At 35.6% G+C, this 19,227-nt stretch overlaps 1 protein-coding gene across 2 annotated transcripts in view; it reads left to right on the forward strand.

The window, feature by feature from the left end:
- Positions 1-19,227, forward strand: part of GABRG2 (gamma-aminobutyric acid type A receptor subunit gamma2) — a 65,255-nt gene that overhangs the window by 26,354 nt on the left and 19,674 nt on the right. For both annotated transcript variants that reach the window (XM_088173824.1, XM_014877337.2), the window contains exons 3-6: positions 1,565-1,632; positions 2,396-2,616; positions 5,135-5,217; positions 5,921-6,058. In XM_088173824.1, the coding sequence (XP_088029950.1) occupies positions 1,565-1,632; positions 2,396-2,616; positions 5,135-5,217; positions 5,921-6,058 (510 nt within the window). The remainder of the gene's footprint in view (positions 1-1,564; positions 1,633-2,395; positions 2,617-5,134; positions 5,218-5,920; positions 6,059-19,227) is intronic.

Below are 19,227 nucleotides of genomic sequence, written 5' to 3' on the forward strand. Positions count from 1 at the left end.
ATTATCTTACTCAGGAAGCAGAATCCATTCAAAGTAGTTACGAGAATAAAATGCAATGCAGGAAAACATCAGAGGCATGTAATATAGTCATGATTTTGGAAGCTGACATAAATTAAGATTGCTGAATTTATCCAAAGACATCTAATAAGAGTGATAAAATTTGCTGAATAACGCAGCTTCTGATAATTTACCTGCATAAGACATTCAGAATATAACTTCTGAGGAATGAAAAAGCGAGTTTTTGTCTTCTTTTTGTACCTAAGAGATGTTGTTAGAGAATCACAAATAACGTGTTGATAAAAAAGGCCCAAAAGAGGCTAATACAGCCTAATCCTTGTATGATGTGATGGATACAGAGCCTCCAACACCAGCATGTCTGCACAGACTGATGCAGCCTGGGCCCTCACTTACACAGCAGTGCAGGAAGTGACAAACTAGGGCACAGAGGAAGAGGTTCACAAAAGATAACTGCAGTCAAGCAAAGCCAATCTGCCCAGATGATTCCCACAGCCAACGTAAGTATATAGAGCCAAACCTGGACTCAGAATAGAAGTCTTATTTGATGGAATCACATTTTGGAGGAATCTTCCTCTCCACTGATTACTGAGGTAACTTGAAGGAAAAAAACCTCCCTGAATTGCTGCAAGTCAGTCTGAGAAGCCCCATAAGTGCACAGAGCAGGCAGACAAGGATACAGAAGTAATAAGATTATAAAAAAAGGCACAGATTTCATGGATGAGGCAGACAGAGGAAAGCAGAGAGCAGTAAGGTTAATAAAGGAAGCTTGTTCCTTCAAGTTTATAGAGGCTTATAAACTAAGAAAATTTTCACAGTGAAGGATAACATGAGTCATTAATCTTCAGTATATGTATGCAGTGTAAATTAGCAGAGGAATTTGTCTTGACTTAAACCAAGATTTTAAAAACAGAAGGAAGTAAGGCATTCTTAAATCATTTGGGGAAAAAACAATCATGCTGTAGCCAAGATATCTAAGAAGAATAAAGTTGAAATAGAGTAATTTCAAAATGAAATTACGTTAGTTAGAAATTAGTTAACCTTACAACTATTCTTAATTTCTGCCTTAGAGCCTTAAGTATTTTGTCTTTGGGATCAAGAAATTGTTACCTATCTACAGCACCTATGCAAGCAACAGTAGTCATGTTGCATTTGGCATTATAATGTAAATCAAGTGATGTAAGGCATCGTAAGAGAAATGTTTGTTTTTGTTGATAGTGTTTTGTTTTGACGTGTTGCTGTGGCCTGACAAAAATGTAGATCCTCTCAGTCAGACAAGTCTCTCTAAGCTATCAACACCGGTTTCAGTACTTGTTCTCATAGCATAAGGGAATTTGTTTTGATAGAATAAATGATGTAAGAATTTGTCTCAAAGTGTCTCCAACTGATTTCAAACTGAAGACATTGCAAATTTGTATTTATTTTATATGCACATTTAAATGTAGGGCAACCACAGAGGAGAGATGCCATAGTAACATGCTTGTGCTTGACTTTCATGTAGTTGATTTTGACCTTCATTGGTTACTGATTCTTGTTGTTTCTCTTGCAGTTAAACCGACAATAATTCACACTGACATGTACGTAAATAGCATTGGCCCTGTGAATGCTATCAATATGGTAGGTAAAGGATTGCCCATTTTCCTTGTTACAAAGTCTCCATCATTTCGACATTACAAAGTTTTCATTAGTTCTTAATGTTGTGGCATAGCTATATTATTTTTAAAATCTCATTTTAATTGTGGATGGGAGGACTCTATGAGCTATAAATCTGTACAAGTCAGAAAACTGAGCTACATGCTGAAAAAAATGTGAAAATTATAGTTTTAAGATATCCTCACATTTTAACGTGCTCTGCTTTCGAATGCTTTGCAACAGTTTAACTCCAGTAAAACCAAGCTTCCAGATTGCTACAAAATCAGGAAAACCATTCATGAGTGATACTACCACTCTTGCCACCAAGAGATAATGAATAAAATGCCTAGAATTTCTCCAGAGACTTCACCATTTCTTAGATTAACCAAGGGGCAAAGGCAATTAAGTCAGCTAAAGCTTTTCTTGTCCTAGATCCAAGGAAGTAAGTACTTGTTGTCTGACCTGAGCAGGTGCAGGTGAGGTATAGGAATACAGAAATAGAAAGGTGCATATAACACTCACTTGTATCTTAGTTTTATCCTCAATGGTAAAACAGTAAATTGTTTTAAAGCAATAACCTTTGGTAAAACATGCCTCAAAACTTTACCAAAAGAGATTGGTTTTATCAGTTCTAGTATCACCTTCTGTAGCCCACAGTTTTTTCATATGAAATTAAGGAAAGCCTGTCAGGAGTTACGTGGAATGCTGAGTGCTATGTTTTCATCAGTATTTCTGGTTAACACAACAGGAATATACAATTGATATATTTTTCGCCCAAACGTGGTATGACAGACGTCTGAAGTTCAACAGCACTATAAAAGTGCTCAGATTAAACAGCAACATGGTTGGGAAGATCTGGATACCAGACACATTTTTCCGAAATTCCAAGAAGGCTGATGCTCACTGGATAACAACTCCTAATAGGATGCTCAGAATCTGGAATGATGGCAGAGTCTTGTACACATTGAGGTATTTATACTTAACTTTAGTTTCATTTTCTCTAAGGAAAACCAAAGAGAAAAACCCTGTGAATTCAGGTCATTTGACATTAACCTAAAGGAAAGAAACTGGGTTTTCCTACATATTTATGTAAACAACTCTGAAAAAGGGTTGAGAATTTAGAATTTAGAAGATATCAATTGTATGACATTTATTTTATATTGGCACAATAAGAAGTTTTATTTCTTCTTACAGATTGTACTGTCTTGCTCCACAATATTCACCTTCCTATATTAACATTAACATTAATAACATTAATATAGGCATTTTTAGTAATTAGTCTTCATTTTCAGATATGTTTTATTGTTTTCCTTTGGTTTGGTCTCTAACTTTTTTATTGTGTTAAACTGATAAATGTAAAATATCCATGAATTAAGTAGATGGTATAAAAGGAGTTATTACATACATCAAAAGCCTCTTATATTCTGAATTGGTTACATTTTAACCAGATGAAATTCCACCCTGAAAAAGCAATTTATTCCTCAAATATCTTAGGCAAATAAGATTTTGCCATCCCAGCATTGAATATTTAACTCAAACCTATGGATATGCCCCATTACACCAAAATTTTCATGGATCTGAACTTGATATGCTCAACCTGTCAAGGTTCCTCAGTCATGTGTATAGTTTTTCTTTTAAGACAAATAACCTTTTCGATAATTAAGTTATGCATATGCCGTATGTAACAACTCAAATATCATATTCCAAATTATCATAAAATACTTCCTAAATGTGAAAATCCTGTGGAGGTTTCTTTATATTTTTTCTTGAATGTGATGTGATATAATATTCTGGTTTATGTAAAATATAGATAAACACAGCATTTTTTCAAGAGAATTTATAATTTAAAATAAGAGTATAAATTCAAAGATGATAGACGGAAGATAATCTGAGTTTTAAACTGTATTTTCACAAAGTTCTTTTTGCTTTTACTTTATTGGGTGCCAAAAATAAAGTTTTGAAGAAAAGTACACATAATTTTAACGCATAGATGTGAAGCTTTGGTTAAGAAAACCTTTTAATGTTGCAACTGTCTGAATCACAAATAGGAATTTTATTTCATAGTTATTTTAAATTTATTGCATATTGCATTTCCAGAAGAGATAATAGAATAATCAGAATTGAAATCCAATGCAAATCAAAATCAGTCTGATAAAGATGAGCCTAGATCCACTTTTTAAATGTTCAATTTGGACTTGGCTACACTACTGTCTGGATTTTATTACCTTTCTCTTCAAATTCCTCGGTTTCTCTTACTAGAAAGTGATGTATCTGGTAAAACTTGGAAACAAGTATCTGCTATGAATGTATATTTAGTTATGTGATGAGCCACAGCAAGGGCCAAGGATTCAACCTCCATTAACCCAGAAATGAAATATGACAGTATCACACAGCTGGGATTCTGTCCTGAAGAGGGATCTGGAAGGACTGGTTGATTTTTCTCAGTCACCTTCCCCAGGTTTAAGAACCACCCTGCCCAGCAGGAAATCAATTATCTGTGGTACTGAAGAAGAAGAGAAACAGGGAAATTAGATTTCTTCCTAAATCCTTAATGCAGAAAGTTTGCCTTTGGACTGCATTACCTTAGTGGTCCCAGTATTCCTCTGCATCCCACAGGATGAAACTCAGGGTCATTTGCCCATGATACCTCCATTCAGGAACTTGGAGACAAACCAGGGGTCATCATTTAGATGCCCCAGAATCAGCAAAGACCAGAAACCTACAGCTTTCCTAGAGACACCTTGTGGAACATTTTACCCCACCCTTTTCCATTTTCCATCTCTCACCCCACCTCTTCCCTTTCTTCCAAAGTCCAAGTATCCAGCAGCTCACATTTGGGCTGGGAGTGAATGAAAAATGGTAGAGGTTTTAGCAGGAACACCAGAAGGTACATTTCATCTTACTTGGGATTTCTAACCTGAGCTTAGCACCTACACTACTAATAATCAGTGGAGACAAACTCCTTTTGGTACATTTTTCTTCTGATTAAATTTAAATGTCTTATTTTGGAGTGAGAGGAAGCGTATCCTCAGAGCGCCTCTGCACTAGCTGTGAAAGGAGTCTAGATGGCTGTCTTGGATGCAGATGCCTAAATTTGGACTCCTATCCATCATTTCTGAAATAGAATCTTTGTCACATAGAATACATTTAGTGCATTAAGGCATGTTGTGATACAAAGATTTGTTACTGCTCATGAGATGACCTGTATGTCTACCTACCTACCCATGGATTTGTCAGTCATGAGTAAAGCTGCCATTTCAGATGCACAGGAACAGAACTTTAATACCTTCTTCCATTACATACACAGTCCAGAAAGTAAATGATCAGGGTCTGTGGAACCAAAAAAGATAGCAGTAGTTTACTTTATATAAATATATATATTTATATATATATATTTTACTAAGAATCTTGCTTTGCTTGCCATGATGCAGCTTTCAGGACAAACTTTTCAAGTGCATTCCCTATATACTGATCTCTTTCTTCTCAGGCTGACAATTGATGCTGAGTGTCAATTACAGTTACATAACTTCCCAATGGATGTCCATTCCTGCCCACTGGAATTTTCGAGCTGTAAGTAACATGCTTAAAAAGATTCCTTTTTCTGACCCACACTGAATTTCTTATTATAAATTTACTTGTACATACTTAGAGTCAGTGAAGGTTATGTTCTTAATTAGACATACCCCACTGGTTTTTACTTTTATTTTGATAATTTTTTTTGGTACATGAATTATATATGCTCACAAATATCATTAAGGACCACTATTTAAAGAAAAAAAAAAAAAAAGAAAAATATCTGGACCCTATGTGATAAATTTATGCTTATATCTGACCAAAACCGAAGAAATTTTTGCTTTCAGCATCAAGGTGTCCTCGCCTTCCACTTTCTCTCTGTGCAAGGGTGTTTTACTATTACACTAGTTGGAGTCAAGAGTTTGACATTCTGAGGTTAGATCAAGGTGTGAATTCCTGGTCCAGCTGCAGATATATCTGGAGGATGGGCAAAATTGCATCCTATTAGGTCAACAAAACTGGAAAAGCTATTTTTGAAAAAATTCCCTCAATTGCTATTATAATATATATTTAATAAAATTTGACATTACATAAAAGGTACTAGTAAATAACTTGAGAAAAATGTATCTATAATTTACTTGCAATATGCTTCTCCAGTTTTTTTCCAGAAACAGATAGTAGTATTTTTTACTCCCCAAAGCACCCTAAACCCTAGCAGTGACTATGAAACAAAGCATTCTGTATTTTCCATTGCAATAAGATGGTTACCCCAGAGAAGAGATAATTTACCAGTGGAAGCGCAGCTCGGTGGAGGTGGGGGACACCCGGTCCTGGAGGCTTTACCAGTTCGCCTTTACAGGACTAAGAAATACAACCGAGGTGGTGAAGACTACTTCAGGTAAGACAACTGAAGGGTTTATCTCCAGGTTCAGTTACGATTTTATTAACAGAATTAAACCAAGAAAGATATCGCTGATTAGAACTTAGCATTTACACTACACTGAACAATTACAGGCTTTTCAATATCTATGCAGACTTTGGCATTTCTGAACTCCACACGGGAAGAAAATCTAATTGTTGTCTACTGTCCGTTCTTGTCCTCCAAAAAAAAAAACCTCTGACTGTCAGGAGAAAGCCACTACATGTGGCATCTAATCGGGGAAAAAAACCCAACAACATAGTGGCTGACATGAATCTGGTCTATTTCCTACAAGTATTTTCTTAAAGCCAGCAGAGTCTAAAGGGTCTTCATGGCTTCCTTAAGTGACTTATTAGCATGCTGGAAACTACATTAAGTCCAGTATTCCTCAGCCAGACCCACACTCTACCTATAATTACTCTTAGCATTTTCAATAGTTTCATGAATAGCAAAGACAAAAAAAAACTATTCCAAGTTTATTAGCAACCTAGGTGCAGCCTGAGTATTCCAGTTAAATGTTTGAACACCCATACAGCTAAAATAATCTTGATACTTCATGCAATTACTTTCAGTGCAGAATTTCAGAACAAACTAATACCAATGCTTTGGTGGAGATAAAATCTAAGGTACAGTGGAGGAGGCAATGGAAAAATTAATGAGATGTTGGAAAGAGGCCTACAAACTCCCACAAACTCTTCCCCAAAATTAAATTTAGGAAAAAAAAAAAAACCCAGAGAAACCAGAACACAAGAAGAGGTGTTAGAGAATATAAAATTGAACAATTAGAGAACAGAAGGATTTTGGGGCTAGTGTTAAGGCATTTGAAACTGGGATAAAGTTTCAGTGTCTTGATTTACTAAATTTCAAAACAAATTCTTGTTTCCTGCTTTATACCTCCCAGCAACCAACACCTTCTCATCCTTGAGGGCTATGCTTGCTTTATGTCTGGAGAAAGAATCAGGATGGCTGAGATTTGGCTATTACAAACTCCACTTCTCTCTTTCTGTCATGTCAAAGCTGAACATTTGAGCTGTGGGCTGGGTTATGGGCAGAGAAGGACAAGGTTTGTTTCAGTGTAAGCTTCCTAAGACCTGAGGGTCTTGCTGAAATGAATACATTTATCTACTGCTCTTCCTCTGCACACACTGCAGAAATATGAGATTAACTCAAAGGGCCATATGTCAGAATTCTCTCCCTTAGTTAGCAAATCCCAGCAACAGCTGAAAAAAACCAACCGGAATATTACAAATCATTTCTCTTATCTGAAGTAAGTAATCCTGAATTACCAGCTTGTTTCTTGTTCTCCAAACTGAACATTTACATGCAACTACAATTTTCTTCATAAGTCACTGACTAAGCAGTAAGAAATAATGTAGCAAATGGAATCCACTGTTCAGTAATAGTGAGGACTCTTAAAAAAAGTTAACTATAAAACTTCTGTCCTATGGACATTTCATTAAAATAACTAAATAGTCCAATCTGAGTTGTATAAACTATTGCAGTTGGCTTCACACTGAGATGGGTTTAAGATATTTTGTATTATTGATCTATGTCAATAATCACTGCTCAAAGAGTGCATATCTTATTAAGAAATTATCATTTCTTGTTTGTGACCTTTTTACTCACAGTATAAGGCTCCTTTCACTGAATGGCAATGAGATTCTCCAATAAAAAAGGGATGAACTTATGGAAAAGTCTTGAGAACAAAAGCTCACCAACTTGCAAAATTTGGATGCACATTGATATGAGTAGTACTTACAAAGAAAGCAATAAGTGATACAGAAGGATAAGATTTGCGAAATATAATGCAAACATGGATTATATCAAGAAGGACATGTCGCACTTTGGGAACAGGAAAGTAGGACATTTCAAAATTTGTAATTAGTTACTTTAATTTAAGAGGGAAAGATTGTAGGAAGGAAATAATCAATTGCACAAATATAAAAACATCAGTTGTTTAAAAAAAAAAATAAAAATGGGGGATTGTAATATTCCACCAAGGACATAGAACATGATATTATTGCAAAAACCTGCCTCTGGGATGTATTACTCAGCGTTGTGTATAAACTTGAGAGAAATATTCACTGTGCTGCTCTGTGAAAAAATTATGTCAAATGGTTATTGCATTCTGCTTGATTAATAAAAAAATCACTTTTAAGTGCAATGTTTTGAGAAAGGCAGGGTAGTGCAGAGGAATATAACAAGTAAAGTGTTTAGAAAACATGACTTACAGAAATACTTGGAAATATGGAATGAATCTGGAAGAAAATATTAATGATGATCAAGGGAGTAAAATTATACTGCTTTTAAATCATAACAATGATCAACACTCATAGAGAGTATTTAGGAAAATAAAATCAGAGAGTTTATGAAATCATACCACAGACCATGAGGAAAGGAGTAACTTAAATCTCGAAATTCTTTCTATCAATAGTTTTCCATGAATTTCATACAGCTCCTAGATAGATTGCACTCCTACTCACTATTCCAGTTGTTTTGAATATACAAAATATTGTACTATGCAAAACAGTTCGTGATTTTGTAATTATTCAGGACAGATGGAGTTTCTAGTATTCCCAGTTCATTTCTATGACTGGGTAGTTCCTTTTCTTAGACCAGACATTGTCTACTGCTTATTTACAAAGCCTGTCCTGAATTTTTAATTAAATACAAAGGCATTACCAGACTAATAAATAGCAATTCAACAAGCTGCATAGGACTAGTCAGGCAATATTTATAAATACTTTTTATTTTCTTCTTTTCCTATGTTTTAGGGAGCTAATTGGAGCTGTGCAATAGAGACAGTGCATTGCTCATAATTGATAAACAAATTGGTAATTAAATATTCATCTTACTATACATTTATTAAACCACATAAGTAAATCTGGGTCTGGTTTCTGTTTTATCAGGAAAACATGGTCAGGGCTATTATTTTGTAGAAGAGGATGTATTTTCAGGCTTTTATACTTTATTTCAATGTTGTATCCTAATGAATTGAACAGTTGGCAGATATGCAGTCTCCAGAGGTTTCATAATGCTCAAAACTCCCAGGAGTCTTCTTCTACTTCTTTATTAAGGCAAAATATGACAGCTGAAAATCAGATTTGTAGATCTGCATTGGAAAATAGTCCTGACATTAAAAATGGGCATAAGTGGATTGCCACTGCACCTAGAAATCCCTGCCAGCCCCATACACAGCCTCAGGTTCTAAGATGGGTTGACTATAGCATATGGCATTTTCAGGGAGATCTGTCTGACAACTCAAAACATTTCCTGTCTGAAGATTTTGATCTAGTGAATGGGTACAAGGTACTACTACCTGCATCTTGCTTTTGGCAGAATTTAAACACACTTGTATCCAGTTTACAGAGGAGCAAATAATAATGTAAGCTGTAAGTCAGAAAACCCAGATGACTATTAAAGTGTTGTGTGGTGTTACTGTTCTCTTTATGGTATGGGAAAATATTTATCTCAATATCCTTATTTTTGAAAAAGCTATATTAAATTATTGCCTTAAACATGTTTGCTAAAAGAATACTGTCTCTGTAGGACAGTGAAACATTTAAAGCAGAAGGCAGACACAATAGATTAAAAGGCCTATTTTTCTGTTTGCTGCCTCAATGGAAATCCTCAATTCTAAGCCAATATCCTTAAGATAGCCCTAAAACACTTTAATAACTACACCTTAAGATTTTACTCCCATTATGAATAGCCACCTATCCTAGTAAGAGAGTCAACGGGATATTTTTGCTTATAAATTATTTTTTTGTTTTTTATTAAAACTCTTCCTTATTTCAACTTGCATGAACCATCACATTACTGCATCCAAATATCATAATTTGAAAGAAAACACAGGAGTTGAATTATTTGACTTTCATATAATACCATTAAAAAGAGTTACAGACACTTTGTGTGAGCAGGAATTCAGCTATGGTGGCAACTTGCAACAGATTGATATTGCTTTTATTGTATAAAAACCAGTCTAAGGTAACTACACTTGTATATTCTTTTGGAGAATAATGGATAAGTGATATTTCTAAAATGTGAACAACAAATTTTTCCTAAAATAATCCACATACTCCTACTGGTCAGTCATGCATCAAACTATAGTAATGAATGAATATTTCCTAAAGTTTAACTGTTGAATAATTGGTTCACTGAAAAGAATCTACATTTCAGGATCATGTCTTCCAAGAGTAAAACTGAAGTACAGTTCCATTACTTCCCTACCTTTTGTATATTGTACATTTTTTTCAGTTGGTTAGTTGTGTGGCAGATAAGAATTTGCATAAAAATGTATATGTTTGAATAAGCAAACTAATTCAGTATACAAGCATTTTGAATCCTCCCTGTCATGCAGACTTCCAAGATCTATGTACGTGTACTTTTTTAGAACTAAAAAATCAGAACTCCTCAGTACCATTTATCCTTATATAATCCCTGTAGAGACAGACAAGACTAGAAGGACAAACCAAAGGCTTCCCGGGACACTTAACAATGAAGAGAAGACAAGGACAGAGGCCTGACCTGGAATGGCTGGGAAGAACTCAGGGCAGATACATTTGAGTGTCTTCTGTACTGACTGCTTCAGCCCTTGGCTAAAAATCTACAGAGTTGCTTTCTCACTTCTTTAGTCATTCGAATACTTTTCTGTTCATCCTCTGCTCTGTAGTTTCCTCTGCTCTGTAGTTTCTTTTCAAATCACTATGGACCCATCCTGTGGCAGCAGAGTAATAGGACAACCAAGGTGATCTTAACACAACAGGCCAAAGCCATGGAATTTAACACAAATGCCATATTCAACCAAAAAAGCCTGTGTATCCAAGCAATACAGATAATTGATAGCTAGGATTTGCCTGTTTTCAGCTCTATGTTCAGTTATGACCACAATAAAAATGGTCTTGCCACTTTCTGTGGCAGGGGTAGTTGCACATACACTCCCATCACCCTGCTGGCTTGACTCCTTGAAAAGATCTGGATGGCAAGCAGGGAGAGCCACCCAGCCATGGCAGCAGCCTTGGAGCCACAACTGACACTGGAGGGACATCATCCTTTGGAGTTAGTGCAAAAAGCACCTGGAGAAGAAAGTCCTTCACTTTGCAATCTCTTTCACAGTGATGGGTTAGATCCTTTTGGTTCAATAAGCGAGAATAAAAACCAAACACTATTCCTAGAGAATCGTTATGTTTAAAATTCTCACAGACTGAGAGAATCTGACTTTTCTGTTCAGGTTTGTATCTATAGAGATTCAGGGTTAGGCATTCAAATCCGCCTGCTTCTGCCTAATCATATAAAGAGTTGAAAGGCTCTTTGATGATTACTTTTCATCTTTTGAGATTGGTTAAAGACTTTCTTCAAATTCCAGTGACATTAATTCAGCCTCTTTTTTTCTCTCAGTTTTTCCTAGACTCAATGCCAACTAACTCACCTCAGCAAAACAAGATCATGATTGTCCCTGAGGAAAAGGGTTGTTGGGGCCTGAAAGCCTCCTCATAAAGACTCCCCATTGAACAAAGATTCGTGAGGGTCAAGGTTTTTTTCTGAGTCTGTCTTTTGTAAGGTTTTCTATATCTAAAAGCATGGCTTGCTAGAGCTGAAACTGAGCTTCAGAAAGGTCAGATAAGGATAAAAAGAATTAATAAACAAGTAACCAGAGAATAAGGGATAATGTGGGATCTTACAAGCATTTTCACTGAACTTATTGCTAGGTAATTACAAAAGCACAGATGTTACAAGCAAGATTGTTTTTGCATTAAATATACTTGTGTAGATATGATAGAACAATGCCATTACATAATATTTGTTCATTTAATGAAACAAGCAAAAAAATAATTAGATCTTTTAGAATATCTGACTTATTAATAAGAAAGAAAAAACAGAATTTTGATGGTTTCTAATTTTATGATAAAATCAGCAAGTTAGGAGGGTGAGTCTGTATCTTAAAACACTTTCTGCACATAACTAAGCATAAAAATTTTTATGATGTCTTTTATGCCCCTATGAAGATATTTCATAAGTAGTGGTGACTCATTGGGAAAATATTATCCCAAATCTCTTTTATAATTCCTGTTTGGCAATGAAATCATCCTGCTCCAACCACTGAGTGACTTTCAGAAACATCACAAGAGAAAATAATTGTGATGTCACTCTTGCCAGTAGCAGCTAGATTTAATTATAATGAATTGCAGGGGGAAATCATTGGTTCAAAAGGATCAGACCAGGTGACATAGCAGTGGAAGAACAATGTATAGTCACAATTACTTTAGAATTTAAATAAATCTGAACATTAAGCATTTTTACAATAGGTAATAAGCATGTTTAAATAACTGCTATAAATAAATATTTTTTTTAGTGCACTGTTCAAATAACAAAAGTTTAAGCAATCCTGTGATAAATTGGAAGGTCCCTGAGCACTTCATCCTTTCATCTGCAGTGTACACTAGATAATCTCTGTAGCCTGTAAACTGATCAGTGGAGGACTGACAGTCGATTTCTGTACTGATGTTTCACTTCCAGACACTTTTTATGTCAAAAAACATGTTTGCAGTACAATGATTATAATTCCCTTGGCATTATTTTGTTATTCACGACCTTCTTCCTTTCTCAGTGGAGGAAAATTAATTCATTAGGACGTTTGAAGATGAGGACATCTTACTGTTCATAATGTGTTTTGAGTAGGGATAGTTCACTTGAAATAGATTTAGTTTTGCCTGAGGCACATATATGTCCTAAGTAATAAACATATTCCTCTAAGGCTGTTCTTACACAGTTAAATCCCTTCACTTTCCAAGTGCAATTTCTAGTTTCTCAAATCCCTGTCATTACACTGCGTTTTTAGTAACCTACTTACCTAAGATCCTGTTTTGTTGTTGTCACTGTATTTGAATAGATATAATTGAAAGGCTTGTTGGACATAAGACATACAAGTCTGTGTCACGTTTAGCAAGAGCCAGGCAGCATCCATGGGAGCTAATAATACTCAAATCCAGCCATATGTTTAAAAAGACATGTAAGAAGGAAATAAAACTAAATTAATGTCACTAACTTTGAAGAGACCTTCACAGTGAGCCTTAATTCTTAATTATTTTTATCAAATAAAACGGGAGAAACAAAAAGAAAATACATTAGGGTATTAAATGAAAATGTGTACATGACATACAAACTAGTGAAGCTCGCTGCTGTAACTTGTGATGACAAATATTCTACTTACATTTTTAGATACATGTTACCTACAATTCCAAATCCCATCCTACAATGCTGACAACACATTCTCACAGTGGAATATAGTAGCCTAACACTAAGCTTGGTAATGTTCAAATAGTTGTCACCATCATTGTATATTTCTCAAACATTAACTCCCTCGTTTTGTATTGTTAAAACAAAATCTGAATTGTAAATAGTGTGTTTTCACATTGCCTTTTGAAACAAGGCATAATTGCCCTCATTTCAATGTACATTACAGATGCTAAAAATAAGCCACTTATCTCAAAAAGTGATAGAGTCTATTAAGTGAATTCTTTGCTACTCTCAAGAAGATTGCATAATTAAGGCTAAAGAGCTGCAGGATAAAATTTATGTAATAATACTTTCTTGTACCATGCCCTACATATGAGAATTTGAAAATATTTTTCAAGATTTAATGCATAAAGTGCCACAGCACCCTTTGTGTGTCTTAATGCTAGAGACTATAAATGTTTATTAAACTAGTCAATAATTGCTATTTTTTCTTTCGTCTGTTGTTCCAAGAATTGAGAAAATTATTAAAAATATTGACTAAAGCAAATAATGTATTCTTGTTGATGGTTGTTGACCCATTCAAATTACAAAGACTATTTGACCTTACTTAACACTCCTCTACTTATGCAAAATGCAAAAACACACAGTCAACAAAGACTAAGCATTGATTTTATTATCTTCTGCTGCTACTCTGTAATACTTATGCAAAACCAGAAGAAAACAAGTTTGAATGCTTTCAACCATCCTTGCAGTTCATCAAAATTTCCTTTATCTTACCGTAGCAAAAGTCTGGCCTGAAACAGAGCTAGTACCTTGTTTCTGCTACAAAATCCTGAAGTGAAACAGCAAGATTGTCTAACTGCGAATGTTTACTTTGGTTATACAAACGCAAGAGCAATAACCAGGGTGTTCATGACAGCATACTGTTACTCCAGTTTGCTCTAGTGCTAAGGCTTGAGTAATTCTATTATTTTATTATATCCTGGAAAAAACAAAAATATTATTAAATATGAAGAAAATTAATTAATTTTCTTCCCAATATTATTTTGAAAAACAAGGACTGTTTCAACAACTCTATGACAATATTTAGAGAAAAATTAGCATACTTTCAAGTATAGGTATAGGAAAACCTTTGGATATCCTTCCATTCTAAAAGAAAAAATGTACCTCTTCTGACAAGAAAAGTAAAAAATTTAATCAAAAGTATTTGTTATTAGAGAATAGTGCAAAGAGTAAAAACCTAAAATCAAAAATAAATGCATGATAATCCTTAGTATGCCTGTCTGAATGCAGTGCTGCAAAGATTCATTAAAAAAAACCAACTTACAATATATTATAAAAATCAATTTAAAGGAAAAAGTAGCTTTTCAGAAAAGAACAATGAGGAGTATTAATTTTCTGACATTTAATTAATTTACTCTGAAAATATAAACTTAGGAGATACAAAATCTTTTTTATTTGAGATAAAATACCTATGAGAGTGGATTTATATTCCAAAATCAAGGTTTCTAGCTCAAGGTAATACAAATGAACAACAAAGAAATTGTTTTGTGTTTAGAGCTGCTTGAAGAACATTGTTTACGCATGTATTCATGTTTCCCAACATTCATTTAGCTTAAAAATATGTTCACATAGAGATGTTAGGATCAAGAAACTAGGAGGAAACTACATCAGTAAAACATGCATTTTTCAAAAGCTACCATCAGTCATTGTAGGAGGATGGTTTGTAAGGATAGTGCAGAAGGCAATTTTCCCTCAATGAATTACAGCTGTACTGATTGCCGAGGAGTGGAAGCAGCCTTGCCTGTCCAATGAAGATGGGCGTTTTAAGAGTGGGTTAGCTGGCCATCAGTTAGTTGGAGCTGGATCTGCTGGTTGTGTTGTAAGGAGAAAGGGACATGCAGTTGTGCAAGGGACAGATAAGGTAAGAAGATGTTGTGTGAGGGACAGATAGGGTTAGGTGGCTGGGTAAGGGAAAGGTTGGGGTTAGCTGGTCATGCAGAACAAAGAAGGAAACTTGCAGAGAGAAGGAGTCAGTGCTGTGTGGAGCAGCTAATAAGGAAAGGAGTCAGTGCTGTGTGGAGCTGCTGGTGAGAAGTCCACTGAGAGAGGGCACGAGAAGGTTTTTAACAAGGGACTGGTGATGGTGCCAGTCATGTCCGTCTTGATAACTGCAACAAGTCATCTTCTTTTGAACTTCTAGAAATAATAAAGTGTTTAAAATTGATCTGCCTTGGAGCTGCTGGGATGCAATTTGAAAACACTATCATTGACACATTAAAAACTGAAAATCGTGTTTAAAATTAAGCCTCTGAGTTCAGCAGAGTAAAAGAGAGTAAAGCAGTATTTTAAATGCTCTTTTGACTACTCTCTCCCACCTGCAGTATGTGCACATGAACAGCAAAGTGCTTCCTAGGGAATGTGGCCAGCAGGGCTAACCAGGAACAGACCATGCTGCTGCACATGGCACCGTGGAGGAGCAGTGCTGCATTTGCCTGGTGGGAATCTTGCTCTCCTGAAGGAAACTGGATAGAATTTCCATACCTACATCACTTCCAGGGAACTCATGAGCCCCTTCAAAGCAAATATTTTGTTGGGTGTGAGAAGTTGATGTTTGCAATTTTATTGCTTTGCCCCTTGGGCTTTGAGTATCCTTCTTTCTTTATGGCATCTGAGGTAACATCATGACTGTCTCAGAGAGAGTGAATGACCACTGCATCATTTCTGCGTCCAACCTGTCACCCCACCCTGATGTCTGCAACCTTTGTAGAAAGATAAATGCAAAACACTTTGAAAGACATTTGGGCATATCAGCCTTTTCTGATACCTGCCACTTGTTGCAGGCTTACCTCTCTTTTACAAACACAGCACCCAAATATCTAAAAAAATAATACAAGACACCCCATGGAGATCTGGCTTCCAGTGAAATCACATTACATTTTGATATGTAGGATGTACGCCAGCCTACATGGTACAGCTCAATCCACAGCTCCCTCACCAGAGTCCTGTGGGAGTCAAAATGCATCCTTCTGTGTATGTCACACGGCGCTTTGGATGCAGAATTGCCAGTTCATTTTTAAAAGCTTTCCAGGACATAACATTTTCAAATGTTAAAACAAAAAAATCCTAAAAATACATTACCCATGCAATTTACATTGTTGTAACCTGACTTTTAAGAAGATATTAAGAGGTTTTGGGCCTGAAAACATACAATGTGATGGCAATATGCATGGAATGGGGACTCCCAGGAGAATCTGTTTTTTAATAGCTGTGAATTTTTATCCTGAATATGTCCATTTAAGAATTAAATAGTTCTTCAAAGGTCACCTCTTGAAAAGAGTGAACCATTTAAATTCCTTGTAGGATTTGGACTAGTGTGATTACATGCACTTAGAAGCTCTACCTCTACCTGTGAAGCTGATAACTGAAGCTTCAAGATGGTTATCTGTAGTCTTTAAAGATTTTTTTTCACTTCCTAAGCTTGATCTGTTTGACTTCAAATGGCAATACTGGGTATAAATTATTCAGGATTCATAGCTGTCTCTTTTGAGGCATGATCTTCAAACCAAGCATCCTCTATCTCTGTTACTCCCTTCAGGCCTGTTGCATGCAGGTCTGTGGCCTTACTCTTGGTATTAAGCACAGTTTTAGAACATGATCTCATTGTTTGTCATTTTTCATAGTTTCTTACTCTTTCTTTTTTAGTTTCTTCTATATTTTTTTAACTCTACATTTATTTACTATTTTAATAATAACCTAGTTCCTTTTTCTTCAGTGTCTTTATTTCTTCTCTGATTTTAAAAATCCATTATTTCCCCCTTCTAATAGCTAAAGAGAGTGGTTTAAAAGGCTTTTTCTTTCCTTCAACACTCTTACTTTCTACCTGATGTCAACAATATTCTCCTAAAAAGCTCGAGAGGTTAAAAGCACACCCATACACATTTGTGATCTCCTTTCTTAGTGTATAAATAACTGTTCTATTTGATCTAGGTTTTTTTCCATTTCATTTCCTCACCTTAGACAATTTTGCAACACCTACTCTTTTCAGTGGATGCTTCTGCTGCTACCTGTGATTGTGAACAAGATTAATTTGCACATTGCTGAAGGTTTGCACCTGGCTTCTGCAACACAAAATACTTGATAAACCAGAAACAATTTGGAATCTGCACACAGAGCAGGCCTTGTCTTCAGGCAATCTGATAGCAGAAGAATGAAAATTATGTTTGCCTCTCAAATACTAGTCCACAACAGCCTCTTCTAGAAGAATGTCTCAAATTGAAAAATAAATATATTTATCATATTTTTATCAAAAATTGTTCTAAGTAGTTCTAAACACCAACAATAAGAATCCCATATTTTTAATAGTCAGAGATGTGAACTCTTCCAGGGAAATTGGTAATTTCTTTGTACGTTATGGTTTTAAAGTATGGTTTTAGCAGATTATAGATGCTTACAAAATGTTGACAATAAATGAGTAACCCTCAAACAAGTCAACCTAAACAAGATCCAGATGCTTCGAGTGAAAATATTTTCCTTTCATTCTGAGCTTTTGTATGTAGGATTTGTGGTATTTTAAAAGCAGAAGTCGTGTGTATGGCTGTATGTAATATAGTAATAAATGTAACACATCACTTATTTCTGTAACACAAATTACTTCATAAAACATATATTCCTTTTCTTAAGCTGAGTTAACGGAAAAATGTAACTACAGCTCAAAACCCTACAAGGCAGGCACCCTTCTTGAAACATGCCCATTAATGGGAGCAGCCTGCTCCTGTATAGTCTTTCACATGTCCAGCAGTAGAAAAGCACAGCTCACGTGGGAGGAGTGAATACACTTGTGTGAGACAGCATGTTTGCTTACAAAGGAGGTAGTCAACAGCTATGCCATCACTGAGAAAGAAGGTTGTTCTTCATATGCCTTGAACAGACCATGTTGAAGCAAATAGTTTTGCAAATAGTTTTGTTCTTTTTAGCACTGTGGACCTCTCACTCTGTTACAGCTAAAAATTATCACAGTTATCTTGGTATCAATTTTAGGCAGCCATATATTAATAATCAGAGGAAAACAAGTGCATTTTCATCCACCTTTAAAAAGACACTAAGGTCATCTGCACAGACCTATCTACACAGACGTATCACAGACCTGTCAGCAGAAAGCATCTGGGGAGGAACTCAAAACTGAAGCAGCAGTATAGGCTGCAGACATAGGTGGGAAGCTTCCCTGTACTTGATAGTCCAAGAAATCGGAACTTTTGTCAAGCAAATGTTTCTAAGGGTCATTCTATCAGAGTCTGTGTCTGAAGAAAAGTCATCATTCACTTCCTAAACAGTCCCATGTCATTATACGTAAGCAGAGAAGAAAGATAACCCGGTCTGTAAGTGCACAGTAGTGATGTTGAGAACACTGATAGGAGCTCCACTGGGCTGTGCATTCAGAAAGGTGTCAGGTAATATCTTTCCTGGTATTCAAAGGGACCATACATTGTTATACACAGGTACTGAGATTACCATGGTAACGAAAATCATATTTAAAAACTAACAAACAAAACAACAGCAACACAAGACCACCTTAACAAAACTATGAATACTGAAACTTCACAAAAAATGTATTATTCTTCTCCCTTCTTTCCCCTTACATGAAATATATATACACAGAAATGTTTAAGACTCATTCAAACAGCAACTCCTCCTGATGTACTCAATTCCCATGTCCACTTGCTAACAAAGATGAACACCAAGATATGCACTGGAATTCCTACACAAGAAATTAGCATTAAAACTCAGAAAGGTGTGTGAACATACTCCCTTCCTACCTGTGTATCTGGGTAAATCACTGGTTTCTGAAGAACTTAATACATCAACAAGTAGCCATGGAAAATTAATTGGGAAAATTCCTTGCAGATTCCTGC

The sequence above is a fragment of the Sturnus vulgaris genome, chromosome 15, assembly GCF_052056855.1.
Source record: "Sturnus vulgaris isolate bStuVul1 chromosome 15, bStuVul1.hap1, whole genome shotgun sequence".
NCBI classification, from domain to species: domain Eukaryota; kingdom Metazoa; phylum Chordata; class Aves; order Passeriformes; family Sturnidae; genus Sturnus; species Sturnus vulgaris.